Below are 12,922 nucleotides of genomic sequence, written 5' to 3'. Positions count from 1 at the left end.
TCTTGGGTTTTCCCTATATTCTGTTGACAGTTTTCATGAGCCAGGTGAGAGGAACATATCACAGCGTAGAAACAGATTTTACGACATGTCATTGTATGTCTGAATCATTGCACCAACACCCTGCATCTGATGTGTAGACTAATGCAGCTATCCTATGCAGGATATAGTAGAATCTGTGGCGTATTTTCCGTAGAAATGATTTCATCCATAGGATGTATGTCTGTCAGGGATGGAACAGACCACCTGTCTTTTTTTCCACTGTGTGTTTGTCTCCATTTTTGCTCTTTAATTGGTTAGAAAGGAGGCTTCAAGGTGTAGTTAGAATTTATTGGGATGTTTGCAGCTCCTTATCGTTCTGATGCTATACATGCTGAACTGGATGTCAGCTTATGTTATACCATTGAATATTTCTTCCTCCAGTTTTTGGTACTGTGTGAAATGAAATATATAGTTATTCATAAAAAGGTGGAAATAGTAAAACTTAAAATATTTCGGTATGTATTTCATGTAATTAGGTAAGATATTGATTACTCCATTTGTGTGGTTGGGTGATCAATATGCAATTCAAAGCTAATGTTTTTTCAGCAAAATGTATCAATATGAAATGTTTGGTATGAATCTGTGCTTACAAAATTGAAGTTGGAGGAAATTATTTTTAATATAAATGTTTAGTTTAAATTTTCCTAGATCTATCTGTCTTTACCTCTGCTTTTCTTTTCACCCTTCTTTGTATTTCAAACACAAACAAATTATGAAACTGCGACCTCTAATTGTAGCAGTTCTCTTGCAGTGTATTTATAAATGCATGTTTTAAAAGGGAATTAATCCTTATGTTATTATTCTTTCTCATTTGTTGTGTATTTCCTGAGAGTATTTTTCTCTCTAACATTGATTTGCTGCAGGGCCAATTGTCTTCACATTGCCATTTTCACAGTGGAGAATAGAGTGGTATTAAATGCTCCTCAGCCACTGGCAGCAGCATTTGCCAATTGGACAGGAGCATAGTTGAAACGGGACATGTTGGTTGTTTTTTAGTACTCAGTGTGGAGTTCTCCCTCTGTGTGATGTTCCAGCAAGCAAACTCTAAACTCTGAAGCTTCTTGCAGCTTCAGAACACAACTTTAAAACTGTTGTCTGGTTGTAAGGCAGGTGTTCAGCCACAAATTTCAGGAGGCTTGCTCATTTGTGTGGGGAAATAAGATGTGGAATGTAGTTTCTCATTACATTGTTCACAGTGTACCACAAATACACTTCTTCAATAATAAGGCAGCAGAATTATTTAGCAAAGATTGGCAGACATGACTCAGTAACTGTAAATCTTTATACAAATCAATTAATAGACTTACAAGCAATATAAAACATAAAACTGATTGTTCTCATTTTATAGCAGGTTCAGGTTCCTTGCAAGGACCGCAGACGCCACAGTCCACCAGCAGCTCAATGGCAGAAAGCGGGGATTTGAAGCCACCAACACCTGTATCAACACCCCATGGACAAATGACACCCATTCAGGGTAACAGGTATGGACGAAGCAAACTAACAAAACTTTTTGTTTGTTGGTAGTGCCTAATGAGAAATTGATTACTTTTGCCAAGATAAAGAAAGTGGAAGCATTACTTCAGCATTATGCTCACCTTTGGAGTGCTACAGGCAAGTCTAATCATCAGTTTGAGCTGCTAATGCCATGGGCAAGATATTTTGTCCTTCAGTACATTTTTTTAATCTGTTCATGGGATGTGAGCATCGCTGACAAAGCAAGCATTTATTGCCCTTGAGAAGGTGGTGGTGAGCCACCACTTTGAACTGCTGCATGGATGTGATGGAGGTACACCCACCGTGCTGTTAGGGAAGGATTTTGACCCAGCGACGGTAAAGGAATGATATGTTTCTAAGTCAGGTTGGTGTGTGACTTGGAGGGGAACTTGAAGGTGGTGGCGTTCCCATGTGACTGCTGTCGAACAAGCCTTGGTGAATTGCCCATTGCATCTTGTTGATGGTACACACTGCAGCTACTGTGCGTTGGTGGTGGAGGGAGTGAATGTTTAAGGTTATGAATGGAGTGCCAATCAAGTGGGCTGCTTTGTCCTGGATCATGTTGAGCTTCTTGTGTGTTATTGGAGCTGCACTCATCCAGGCAAGTGTGGAGTATTCCATCACACTCCTGACTTGTATCTTGTAGAGGTGGGCAGGTGTTCGGAAGCCAGGAGGTCTTTACTTGCCACAGAATTTCCAGCCTCTGATCTGCTCTTGCAGCCACAGTATTTGTGTGACTGGTCCAGTTAAGTTTCTGGTCAATGGAACCCCCAGGATGTTGATAGTGGGATATCAGCGATAGTAATCCCATTGAACGTCAAGGGGAGATGCTTAGATTCTCTCTTGTTAGAGATGGTCATTGCCTAGCACATGTCACACGAACGTTTCTTGCCGCTTATCAGCCCAAGCCTGAATGTTTACCTGATCTTGCTGCATGTGGGCGCAGACTCCTTCATTAACTGAAGAGTTACGAAAGGAACTGAACACTACAATAAACAGCGAACATCCAGACTTCTGACCTTATGAAGAGAAGGTCATTGATGAAGTAACTGAAGATACTTGGGCCGAGGACACTGCCCTGAGGAATTCCTGCAGCAATGTCCTGGGGCTAGGATGATTGGCCTCCAAAAACCACAATTTCCTTTGTACCAGGTATGATTCCAGCCAGCCAGTGGAGAGTTTTCCCCTTAATTCCCATTGACTTCAGTTTTACTAGGACTCCTTGATGCCATACTCAGTCAATAGCTGCCTTAATGTCAAGGGCAGTTACTCTCCCCGACCTCTGGAATTCAGCTCTTTTGTCCATGTTTGGACCAAGACTGTACTGAGGTTTGGAGCTGAGTGGTTCTGGCGGAACCCTAATTGACCATTGGTGAACAGGTTATTGCTCAGTAAGTGCTGCTTGATATCACTGTCGAGGACAGCTTCCATAACTTTGCTGATGATTGAGAGTAGACTGATGGGGCAGGAATTGGCCAGATTGGATTTGTCCTGCTTTTTGTGGACAGGGCATATTTGGACAATTTTTTTCACGTTGTCAGACACGTGACTTTATTGTAGCTGTACAGGAACAGCTTGGCTAGGGGCATGGCTAGTTCTGGAGCACTACACCTGGGGCCCATAGCCTTCACTGTATCCCAGTGCCTTCAGCCATTTCTTGATATCATGCGAAGTGAATCGAATTGGTTGAAGACTGGCATTTGTGATGCTGGGGACTTCAGGAGCACACTGAGATGGACCATCCACTCCTCGTTTCTGGCTGAAGATGCCTGCAAACTTTTCAGCCTTATCTTCTGCGCTGTTGTGCTGGACTCTGCCATTATTGAAGATTAGGATGTTCATGGAGCCTCCTTCTCCTGTTAGTTGTTTAATCGTCCATGCACCATTCATGACTCGATGTGGCAGGATTGCAGAGCTTTGATCTGACTCTTTGTTGTGGGATCGCTTAGATCTACAGCATGCGGCTTCCACTGTTTAGCATGTTTGTAGTCCTGTATTGTAGCTTCAGGTTGGCGGCTCATGTTTAGGCATGCTCCCCTACCCTCCACATTGAACCAGGGTTAGTCCCTTGGCTTTATGATAGTGGTAGAGTGAGGGATATGCCAAACCATGAAGTTACAGATTGTGGTGGAGTACAGTTCTGTCGCTTCTTATGGCCCACAGTGCATCATGATCACCCAGCTTAAGCTGCTATACCTGAATCTCTCCCATTTGGCACAGTGGTCATGCCACACAGGAAGATGGAGGGTGTCCTCAGTGTAAAGACGAGACTTCATCTCCACAAGGACTATGCGGTGGTCACTCCTACCAGTCCTGTCATGGACAAATGCATCTGCAACTGGTAGATTGGTGAGGACGAGATCAAGTAGGTTTTACCCTCATGTTGGTTCTGTCATCACCTGCCGCAAGCCCAGTCTGACAGATGAGTCCTACATTGTCGGGTAGATGCCAGTGTTGTAGCTGTACTGGAACAGCTTGGCTAGGGGCGCGGCAAGTTCTGGAGCACAGGTCTTCAGTACTATTGCTGGAATGTTGTCAGGGCCCATAGCCTTTGCAGTAGTCAGTGCCTTCAGTCATTCCTTGATCTCACGTGGAATTAATCGAATTAGCTGAAGACTGGCATCTATGATGCTGGGGACTTCAGGAGGGGGATTATTGCAGATGCTTCAGCCTTATCTTTTGCACTGATGTGCTGGGCCCCCCCATTGTTGAGGATGCGGATATTTGTGGAGTCTTCTCCTCCTGTTAGTTGTTTAATTGTCACCACTGGATGCGGCAGGACTGCAGAGCTTCGATCTGATCCGTTGCTTATGGGATCGCTTAGCTCTGTTTATCACATGCTGCTTACACTATTTGGCACGCAAGTAGTCCTGGGTTGTAGCTTCACCAGGTTAACACCTCATTTTTAGGTATGCCTGGTGCTGCTCCTGACATGCCCTCCTGCACTCTTCATTGAACGAGGGTTTGTCCCCATGCTTGAAGGTATTGTTAGAGTGGGGGATATGCTGGACCATGAGGTTACAGATTGTGGTTGAGTCCAATTCTACTGCTGCTGATGATCCACAGCGCCTCATGGATGCCTAGTTTTGCATTGCTAGATCTGTTCAAAATCTATCCCATTTAGACAGGACTTTGTCTCCACAAGGACTGTGCGATGGTCACTCCTATCAATACTGTCATGGACAGTTACATCTGCAGCAAGCAGATTGGTGAGGACGAGGTCAAGAATAATTTTCCCTCTTGTAGGTTCCCTCACCACCTGCCACAGACCCAGTCTAGCAGCTATGTCCTTTAGGACTTGGCCAGCTCGGTCAGTAGTGGTGCTACCGAGCCACTCTTGGTAATGGATGTTGAAGTCTCCCACCCAGAGTACATTCTGCGCCCTTGCTACCCTTCGTGCTTTCTCCAAGTGCTGTTCAATATGGAGGAGTACAAATTCATCAGCTGAGGGAGGGCGGTAGGTGGTCATCAGCAGGAGGTTTCCTTGCCCATATTTGACCTGATGCCCTGACACTTCATGGGGTCTGGAGTCGATGTTGAGGACTCCCAGGGCAACTCCCTCCCGACTGTATACCACTGTGCTGCCACCTCTGCTGGGTCTGCCCTGCCGATGGGACAGAACATATCTGAGAATGGCGATGGCAGTGTCTGGGACATTGTTGGGACAGCTCTCCCAATTTTGGTACAAGTCTCCATATGTTAATGAGGAGGACTTTGCAAGATCAACTGGCTGGGTGTGCCTTTGTTGTATCCAATGCCTCAGTTGATGCTGGGTGGTCCTTTTCCGTAATGGTTTGATACAACTGAGTGACTTGCTGGGCCATTTCAGAGGTTAGTTAAGAATTGCTGTGGGTCTGGAGTCACATTTAGGCTAGACAGGGTAAGGTCAGCAGATTTCCTTCCCTAAAAGACATTGGTGAACCAAATGGGTTTTTAGGACAATCCGATGGTTTCATCCTCACCATTACTGAGACTGGCTTTTTATTCCAGATTAGGGCGGCACAGTGGTTAGCACCGCAGCCTCACAGCTCCAGCGACCCGGGTTCAGTTCTGGGTCCTGCCTATGCGGAGTTTGCAAGTTCTCCCTGTGACCGCGTGGGTTTCCACCGGGTACTCCGGTTTCCTCCCACAGCCAAAGACTTGCAGGTAGATAGGTAAATTGGCCATTGTAAATTGCCCCTAGTGTAGGTAGGTGGTAGGAGAATTGAGGGAAGGTGGGGATGTGGTAGGAAATACGGGGTTAATGTAGGATTAGTATAAATGGGTGGTTGATGGTCAGCACAGACTCTGGGCCGAAGGGCCTGTTTCAGTGCTGTATCTCTTTATGACTCTATTTGGTTAATTAATTGAATTTAAATTCCCCCAGCTGCCGTGTTGGGATTTGAACTCATGTCTCCAGAGCATTAGTTCAGACTTCTGGATTACTAGTCCAGTAACATTACTGCTATGATACTGTTCCCACTGGAAGTGTTCAAACTTTTTTTTAAATTGTATGCTCTCTATATTAGCAATACCAAGTGGATTCACCAGGATGATACTATGAATGGGAAATACAGTTGTGATGAGAGACTTGAGATACAAGGTCAAATTACACTGGGAATTCGATGACAAAGAATCACCATTTAAAATTATCACTGAGTGTGAGGAGAGGTTGAGCAAATTTCTTTACACATGGAATGCTTTGCCACTAGTAAATGGTATTAGTTTGTAAAAACAGGATAGAAGGGGAAAAGGAGAGTGAATAGGAGTAAAAAGAAATCAAGACATGAGTTGTATTTAATTCTTTTTCAACTAATTGAGCTATAGTTTTCTTAAATTAAGAAAAAAGATCCAACCCAAGGAGGCTTGAATTTACTGGCTCTGGAGCACTTTAAACATCAACACTAAATGGCTTATTCAAAGAACCATCTATGTAATAGACATCTTTTGTCTGCTAGCACTTTTTGTCAATTATTCCCATTATAAATTCCTATGTGCACATTTATAATAGAAACTGACACTGTAAACTTGTCAAATTGTAATTAACATTAGAAAAATCTGAATTGAGCTATTAACGAATAAAACCTGGCAAGTCAACAATTTTATGTATCAAGTAAGCCTAAATATTAAAATAATCAAATATCATTACAATGTAGGCCGACTATTGACGAATCCTTTGCACACTTAACTAAAAATAAATCGTAGATGGACATCAAATTTTTATGCCTAAATTTTACTTGGCAGGTTGGGGATATTTTGTTGCCTAGTGTAGAACAGCATGGAAAATGCAGTGTATATATAAAATCAAACCACACCATGCTGTCCTGCCATCTTATTTTTTTAAAAAGTACCCTAAAATAAGGATGAGCAGTACCCCAGAACATACTTAAGCACATCACGCCCAATCAACATCCACAGGTAGTTTAAAGTTTGACCATTAATGGGCTGTAATGTGTATCATCCGTCATTACTGATTGGAGCAGTACTGTTGGACTTTAATTGTCTGTGACCCCGTATTGTTTGGGGTCACTGGATCCCTTCTATAAGTACGAGTGAAATGAGCTCTCAGCAGTCTGTCTCTATCTAGATGTAAAGCCATGTCAGAACAATTTTCCAGTTCCTTGAGGCAGTGATAACTGACTCTAACAAGCTTAGAGTGGCATTAGGGCTAATATCAGGTCAAGCCAATTCCAGCTGTTGCCTACCAAAACAAAGGTGCAAAAGGTCTAGTGGATCACTGGTAAAGATTCAGTGTGTTAGACTTTATTCCTTCTGTATTATCTTTCATGAATGCTGCCCGTATCCATTCAATCAACTTCAGCTGAAAGGGTAGACAATCTGAGCCCTGAACCTCTCCACAGTCTCAATCAGAGCTAGTGAGTAATTGTCCAACACAAGACATAGTTCTGTCAGAATGAACAGAGTTCTACATGTTTTTCATATCCCCATCCCTATTTCCTGCCACTTGGTGTTTCTATTGGTTACCCAAATGTAAGCTGGCAAAACCAGCCGAATTGTACTGAACTAAATTGAGCTTCAAGTGCCCTGAGGCTCACATTTGGGAATCCCCTTCAGAAATCAGGAATGCAACTGGTTGAAGTAATAGACTGGTTTTTGATTGACTGTAAGAACATCAGAGAAATGCAACAGGAGTAGGCTATTCGGCTCCTCGAACCTGTTCTTCCATCCGATTAGATCTTGACTCCATTTATCTGTCTTGGTTCTGTAACCCTCAATACTCTTGCCTGACAAAAATCTATCATCTCAGTTTTGAAATTTTCAATTGACTTGGCCTCAACAGCTTTCAAGGGGAGAGAGTTCTAGATTTCTACTACCCTTTGTGTGAAGGAATGCTACCTGACATTACCCCTGAACCATCTACCTCTAATTTTAAGGTAGTTCAATGAAGGGAATTGTTTCTCTCTATTTTCCCTATCAATTCCTTTAATAATCATAAACACCTCAGTTAGATCATCCCTTAATCTATAGTCAAGAGAATTCAAACCCAGTCCCTGTAACCTGTCCTCATAATGAGCCCCAGTATCATTCTAATGAAGCTGGCACCCTATCCAAAGCCAATATAACCTTCCTGAGGCGTGCTACCTGAATTGAGCACAGTACTCTAAATGGAGTCAGAATTTTATAAGCGATTTAAAATATTAGAAATAAAAGCAGTTTTTATTTTAACTTAATTTGTTTGTCTGAAATTATTGATCTATATCAATTTATAATTATCAGCTTCTCTATTTTTAACCTGAACAGGAATAATGCAATCAGTGTGCTGGATCCCTTCTCTGATGTTAGTGACCCAGCATTCCAAAAATGGGGCCCCATGACGCCAAATACACCATACCAACCAGGCATGAATATGCCAGAAATGATGGGTCGAATGTCATATGAGCCCAATAAGGATCCCTTTGGTGGTATGAGGAAAGGTAGTTAATTTTTTTAAAAATTTCTTTTCCAGCTGGTCCTTGATTTGGAGGGCTTTCACAAAAACTGCTGTTGCTCTGTACATTTCACTTCAGAAAAGAATTGCAATATATATATAAATACTTTCATTGTACTGCATCAAGGATCGAATGAGTAAGACCCTTCGCATTTCCACAAATCATTATGATGAGATAGGTGAAATCAGTTGTTACTTGTTCATGGGTTGGTTGGTGAGGTGTATCCTATACAACTTAAAGTCAAAAACCACAAAGGATAGTCGCTTGGTAGTACAGAACTTGAATATTGCTGAAAAAAGAGGCATGCTGTCGAAGCTTTTCGTCTTGCACTCATCAGGACAGACGCAAGAATGCCAAATTTCAAAGGGAGCAACAATTTATACTGCATGAGAAAAGGGTGCTGATTGGTTGGCAAGACAAAGGAACTAATTAAGGCTGTTGTAGTAATCAACATAATCATGACTTGAAAAGGTAACAATTCTGCCTATTCTGAAACTATTCTGTGTATCAGATATCCATTTATTGCATGTGGGATATATAGAGATAAATTAACAGAAATAGATTATATTCGCTTTTACATTGGCAGTACTCTAAATAATTTAGTATTTCTGCCATATGAACTTGCTTTTAAACTAATTTGACTTATTTCGTCATAGTGCCTGGGAGTAATGACCCTTTTATGCCTCCTGGAGTAATGCCTAACAGTGGGATCCAGGATCTGTACAATCGTACTCCATCAGGAGGAATGGCTAATTTGAGTATGGGTCAGCGGCAGCAATATGCTTATGGATCTGGCTATGAGAGAAGGTAATTCTGTGATGAATTTTTTAATCAAAATAGTGATTTTTTTTCTTTGTCATGATAAGGTATGTCAGAGCTAGGAACAAAACATATTTTTGTTTCTATTGTAAGCATCAGCAGTTCTCATAGTTTTTTTGATTCATTTTCTTGATATGCTCATCACTGGCAAGGCCAACTTTATTGCCCATCCCTAGTTGATATGAGAAAGTGGTGGTGGGCTTTCTTCTTGAACCTCTGCAGTCCATATGGTGAAGGCTATTCCCACAATGCTGCTGGGTAGGGATTTCCAGAATTTAGACCCAGGAACAATGAAGCAACAGTAATATATGTTCAAGTCAGAATGGTGTGTGCACGTAGAACTTGGAGCATGGTGTTCCCATACATCTGTTGTACTTGAGAGGTGTTGTCAAAGAAGGCTTGATGAGTTGTAGATAATACACACAGCACTTACACATGCCAGTGGTGGAGTAGGTGGATGTTTAGGCTAGTTGATGAAGCAGACTGCTTTGTTTTCAATGGTGACGAGCTTCTTGAGTGTTGTTGCAGCTGCACACATTCAGGTAATTGGAGTGTATTCTGTCATGCTCCTGATGTGCTTTGTAGGTGATGGAGAAAGTGTGGGAAGTCAGGTGGTGAGCTGCAGAATACCTAGCTTCTGACCTGTTTTAGTATCCATGTAATTTATGTGACTGGTCCACTTGAGTTTCTGGTCAATGATGACCCCCAGGATGTTGTTGATCGGGGGTTCGGTGATGGTAATACCATTGAATGTCACAGAGGTGGTTGGAGACAGTCGTTGCCTGGCACTTGTGTGGCGTGATTACATGACACTTGTCACTTATCAGCCCAAGCCAAATGTTGTCCAGGTCTTGCTGCATGAGAGCATGGACTGCTTCATTATCTGAGGAATTATTAATAGAGCTGAAGACTGTGCAATAATCAATGAACAGACGCACTTCTGATCTTATAAGGAGGAAAGGTCATTGATGAAGCAGCTGAAGTTAGGCCTAAGACATTGTCCCGAGGAGTTCTTGCAGTGGTGCTCTCAGGCTGAGATGATTGGTCTTCAACAACCACAGCCATCTTCATTTGTGTCAGGTATGAATGACTCTAGTCACTAGAGATTTTTGCACCTTATCCCATTGACCAGTTTTTTGAGGGCCCGTTGGTGCCCCACACAGTTGAATATTGCCTTAATGTCAAGGGCTGTCACTCTCACCTCATCTCTGGAATTCAGCCCTTCTATCCTATGATCAAGGCTATGTTGATGTCAGGAGCTGAGTGGTTCTGACAGGACCCGAACTTCGCAGCAGTGAGCAGGTTATTTGTAAATAAGTGCGACTTGGTAACACTGTTGATGACATCTTCCTTAACTTTGCTGATGATTGGGAGTAGTTAGAAACGCTGGTAATTGGTTGGTTAGATTTGTCCTGCTTTTTGAGGATACAACATACACAGGCAATTTGCACATTGTCATGTAACAGCTTGTTAAAGGTTCCAGCAATATTCTCAAGCACAAATCTTTAACTATACAACTGCAATATTGTCCGGGCCAGTAGTTTTTTCTGTGTCCAGTACACTTAACTGTTTCTTGCCATGTGGAATGAATCAAAGTGGCTGAAGACTGGCATCTGTGATTGTAGGGACTTCAGGATGAGGCCGAGAAGGATCATCCACTCAGCACTTCTGGGTGAAGATGGTTGCCAACTCTTTTGCATACATGCTGGGTTCCACCATTGTTGAAGATGGTGGAATGTCATGGAGCCTTCTCCTCCTGTAGATTGCTTAATTTTCCACCTCCATTCATGACTGAATGATGCAGAGCCCCAGAGGTTTGACCTGATCCAGTTGTGGACTTGCTTAGCTTTGTCTATAGCATGCCGATATTACTGTTTAGCATGCATGGTGATACAGCAGAGCCAGCTACAATGTGCTTTAAACCCAATCTCAAGAGCACCACCTACTACAACAGGCTAAACATTTCCATTTACTAGATTAGACATCTTCCTGATCTGCGTGAGACCACCAATTTGTGCTGAATTGCAGGTTATTCTTTTGATGTGGACTCTCATGCACTAGGTAGTTTCGAATGCTCAAGTAAATTTCATCTAGTGCTCTTATAGCTGACAGGGAAAGAAGGTTTAAATTCCATTGATGTGGGCTGGATTTGAACCCATGTGCCAGATTAAAAGAATCTGTACTAATCCCTTGCACCACAGTCCCTTCTACAGTTGATTGTCTTGGACAGTGATTGTGACATCTGTCTGCTCTTTACCTAATTTGTTGATTAAATAATATGAGATGTTTAAGCAACTTGATGTCTTCAGTTCCAATTCTTTACCTTCTGTAATAAAATATCTGTTGTCAGTGTCATGGCTACTGAGTCTGTGTGTTAGTTTTCTTTCTCGTTGATTATCTCTTCTCTAATTAGTCATTTTGTACTTTTTTCACTTGTCGTACAGCAAGAATTGTTCCTCAATTTCAATTTTCTGCTTGGTTGCATTGCACCAAAATATTCAATTCCATTATGTTGCAGCAAAAAAATAGCTGTCTCAAGATGCCGCTGTTATGACACTCTTCACGTGGGGCTCAGGCCAAGAGGAAAACTTTAGTTAATGGCATTGCTTTAAATGTGGAGATTTCTGTAGTAAATGAATTATTATATGCTCCAAGGAATAAAATGCTAGTGAAATCTTCCATTTCATTTATAGCACAGTGATGGAGAAACATCTAGGAATCCAAAAGCCTCAGTCAATTTAAGAACTTTCCACCCTGCCTGCCTGCCTGCACTCCAATCCTAAATTTCACCTGTGTGCCAGTTCCAGGCCTAGCTTTTTTTTCTATCTTTCAGAAATCAAACTGTCTCCCTAACACTCAGTCCTGCTACCCATACACCCCAAAATTCAACCCAGGACCCACCTTTGTTCTAAGATTCAGTATTGACTTCTGACCAAGCAGGATTCTTCCCACACCGAACCACAGCTTGATCTGTCCCTCATCAGCTCATGAGCAATACTGTGGGATATCTGCCAGTATTTTAGCATTTGTCACCATGAAGGGCAGTGACTTTATTGATAAGAGAAATTAAGTAATGATTGAGTGGAGAATACATAGGTCTGGAGATTCTGTAAAAAAGCATGCTTTGGCCACAGATTGAAATGATAACTTTGTAGACATTGTTTTCCCGAATCAAATGGTAGTTCTGTTGCATCCATATACCTGGCGGGCAGCCATAAAGACAGGGCTAAATTGTGGCGAGTCGAAGAGACTTAGTAGTTGGCAGGAAAAAAGACAGAGGCGCAAGGGGAGAGCCAACTGTGCAACAGCCCCAACAAACAAATTTCTCTGCAGCACCTGTGGAAGAGCCTGTCACTCCAGAATTGGCCTTTATAGCCACTCCAGGCGCTGCTTCACAAACCACTGACCACCTCCAGGCGCGTATCCATTGTCTCTCGAGATAAGGAGGCCCAAAAGAAAAAGAAAAATATACCTGGGAATTTACAATATCCAAGAATGAAACACACCTATCAAGATCCCAAGCCTGTTTGAGAATGTCTGCTGCCTGTTATGCCTGGCATATCTTGGTTAATTGTGGCTTCAAAAAGACTTCTCCTTGCGTGGTGTTTGTAAAAGCACAGGGAAAATATCAGCAAAAAATT

At 42.3% G+C, this 12,922-nt stretch overlaps 1 protein-coding gene across 14 annotated transcripts in view; it reads left to right on the top strand.

Annotated features, from left to right (window-relative positions):
- arid1b (AT-rich interactive domain 1B) overlaps window positions 1-12,922 on the top strand; it is a 696,888-nt gene that overhangs the window by 658,659 nt on the left and 25,307 nt on the right. For all 14 annotated transcript variants that reach the window (XM_068044792.1, XM_068044797.1, XM_068044789.1 and 11 more), the window contains 3 exons: window positions 1,388-1,520; window positions 8,275-8,447; window positions 9,119-9,269. In XM_068044792.1, the coding sequence (XP_067900893.1) occupies window positions 1,388-1,520; window positions 8,275-8,447; window positions 9,119-9,269 (457 nt within the window). The remainder of the gene's footprint in view (window positions 1-1,387; window positions 1,521-8,274; window positions 8,448-9,118; window positions 9,270-12,922) is intronic.

This window comes from Heterodontus francisci, chromosome 13 (assembly GCF_036365525.1).
Source record: "Heterodontus francisci isolate sHetFra1 chromosome 13, sHetFra1.hap1, whole genome shotgun sequence".
NCBI lineage: Eukaryota > Metazoa > Chordata > Chondrichthyes > Heterodontiformes > Heterodontidae > Heterodontus > Heterodontus francisci.
This window is presented reverse-complemented; position numbering and strand designations above follow the sequence as displayed.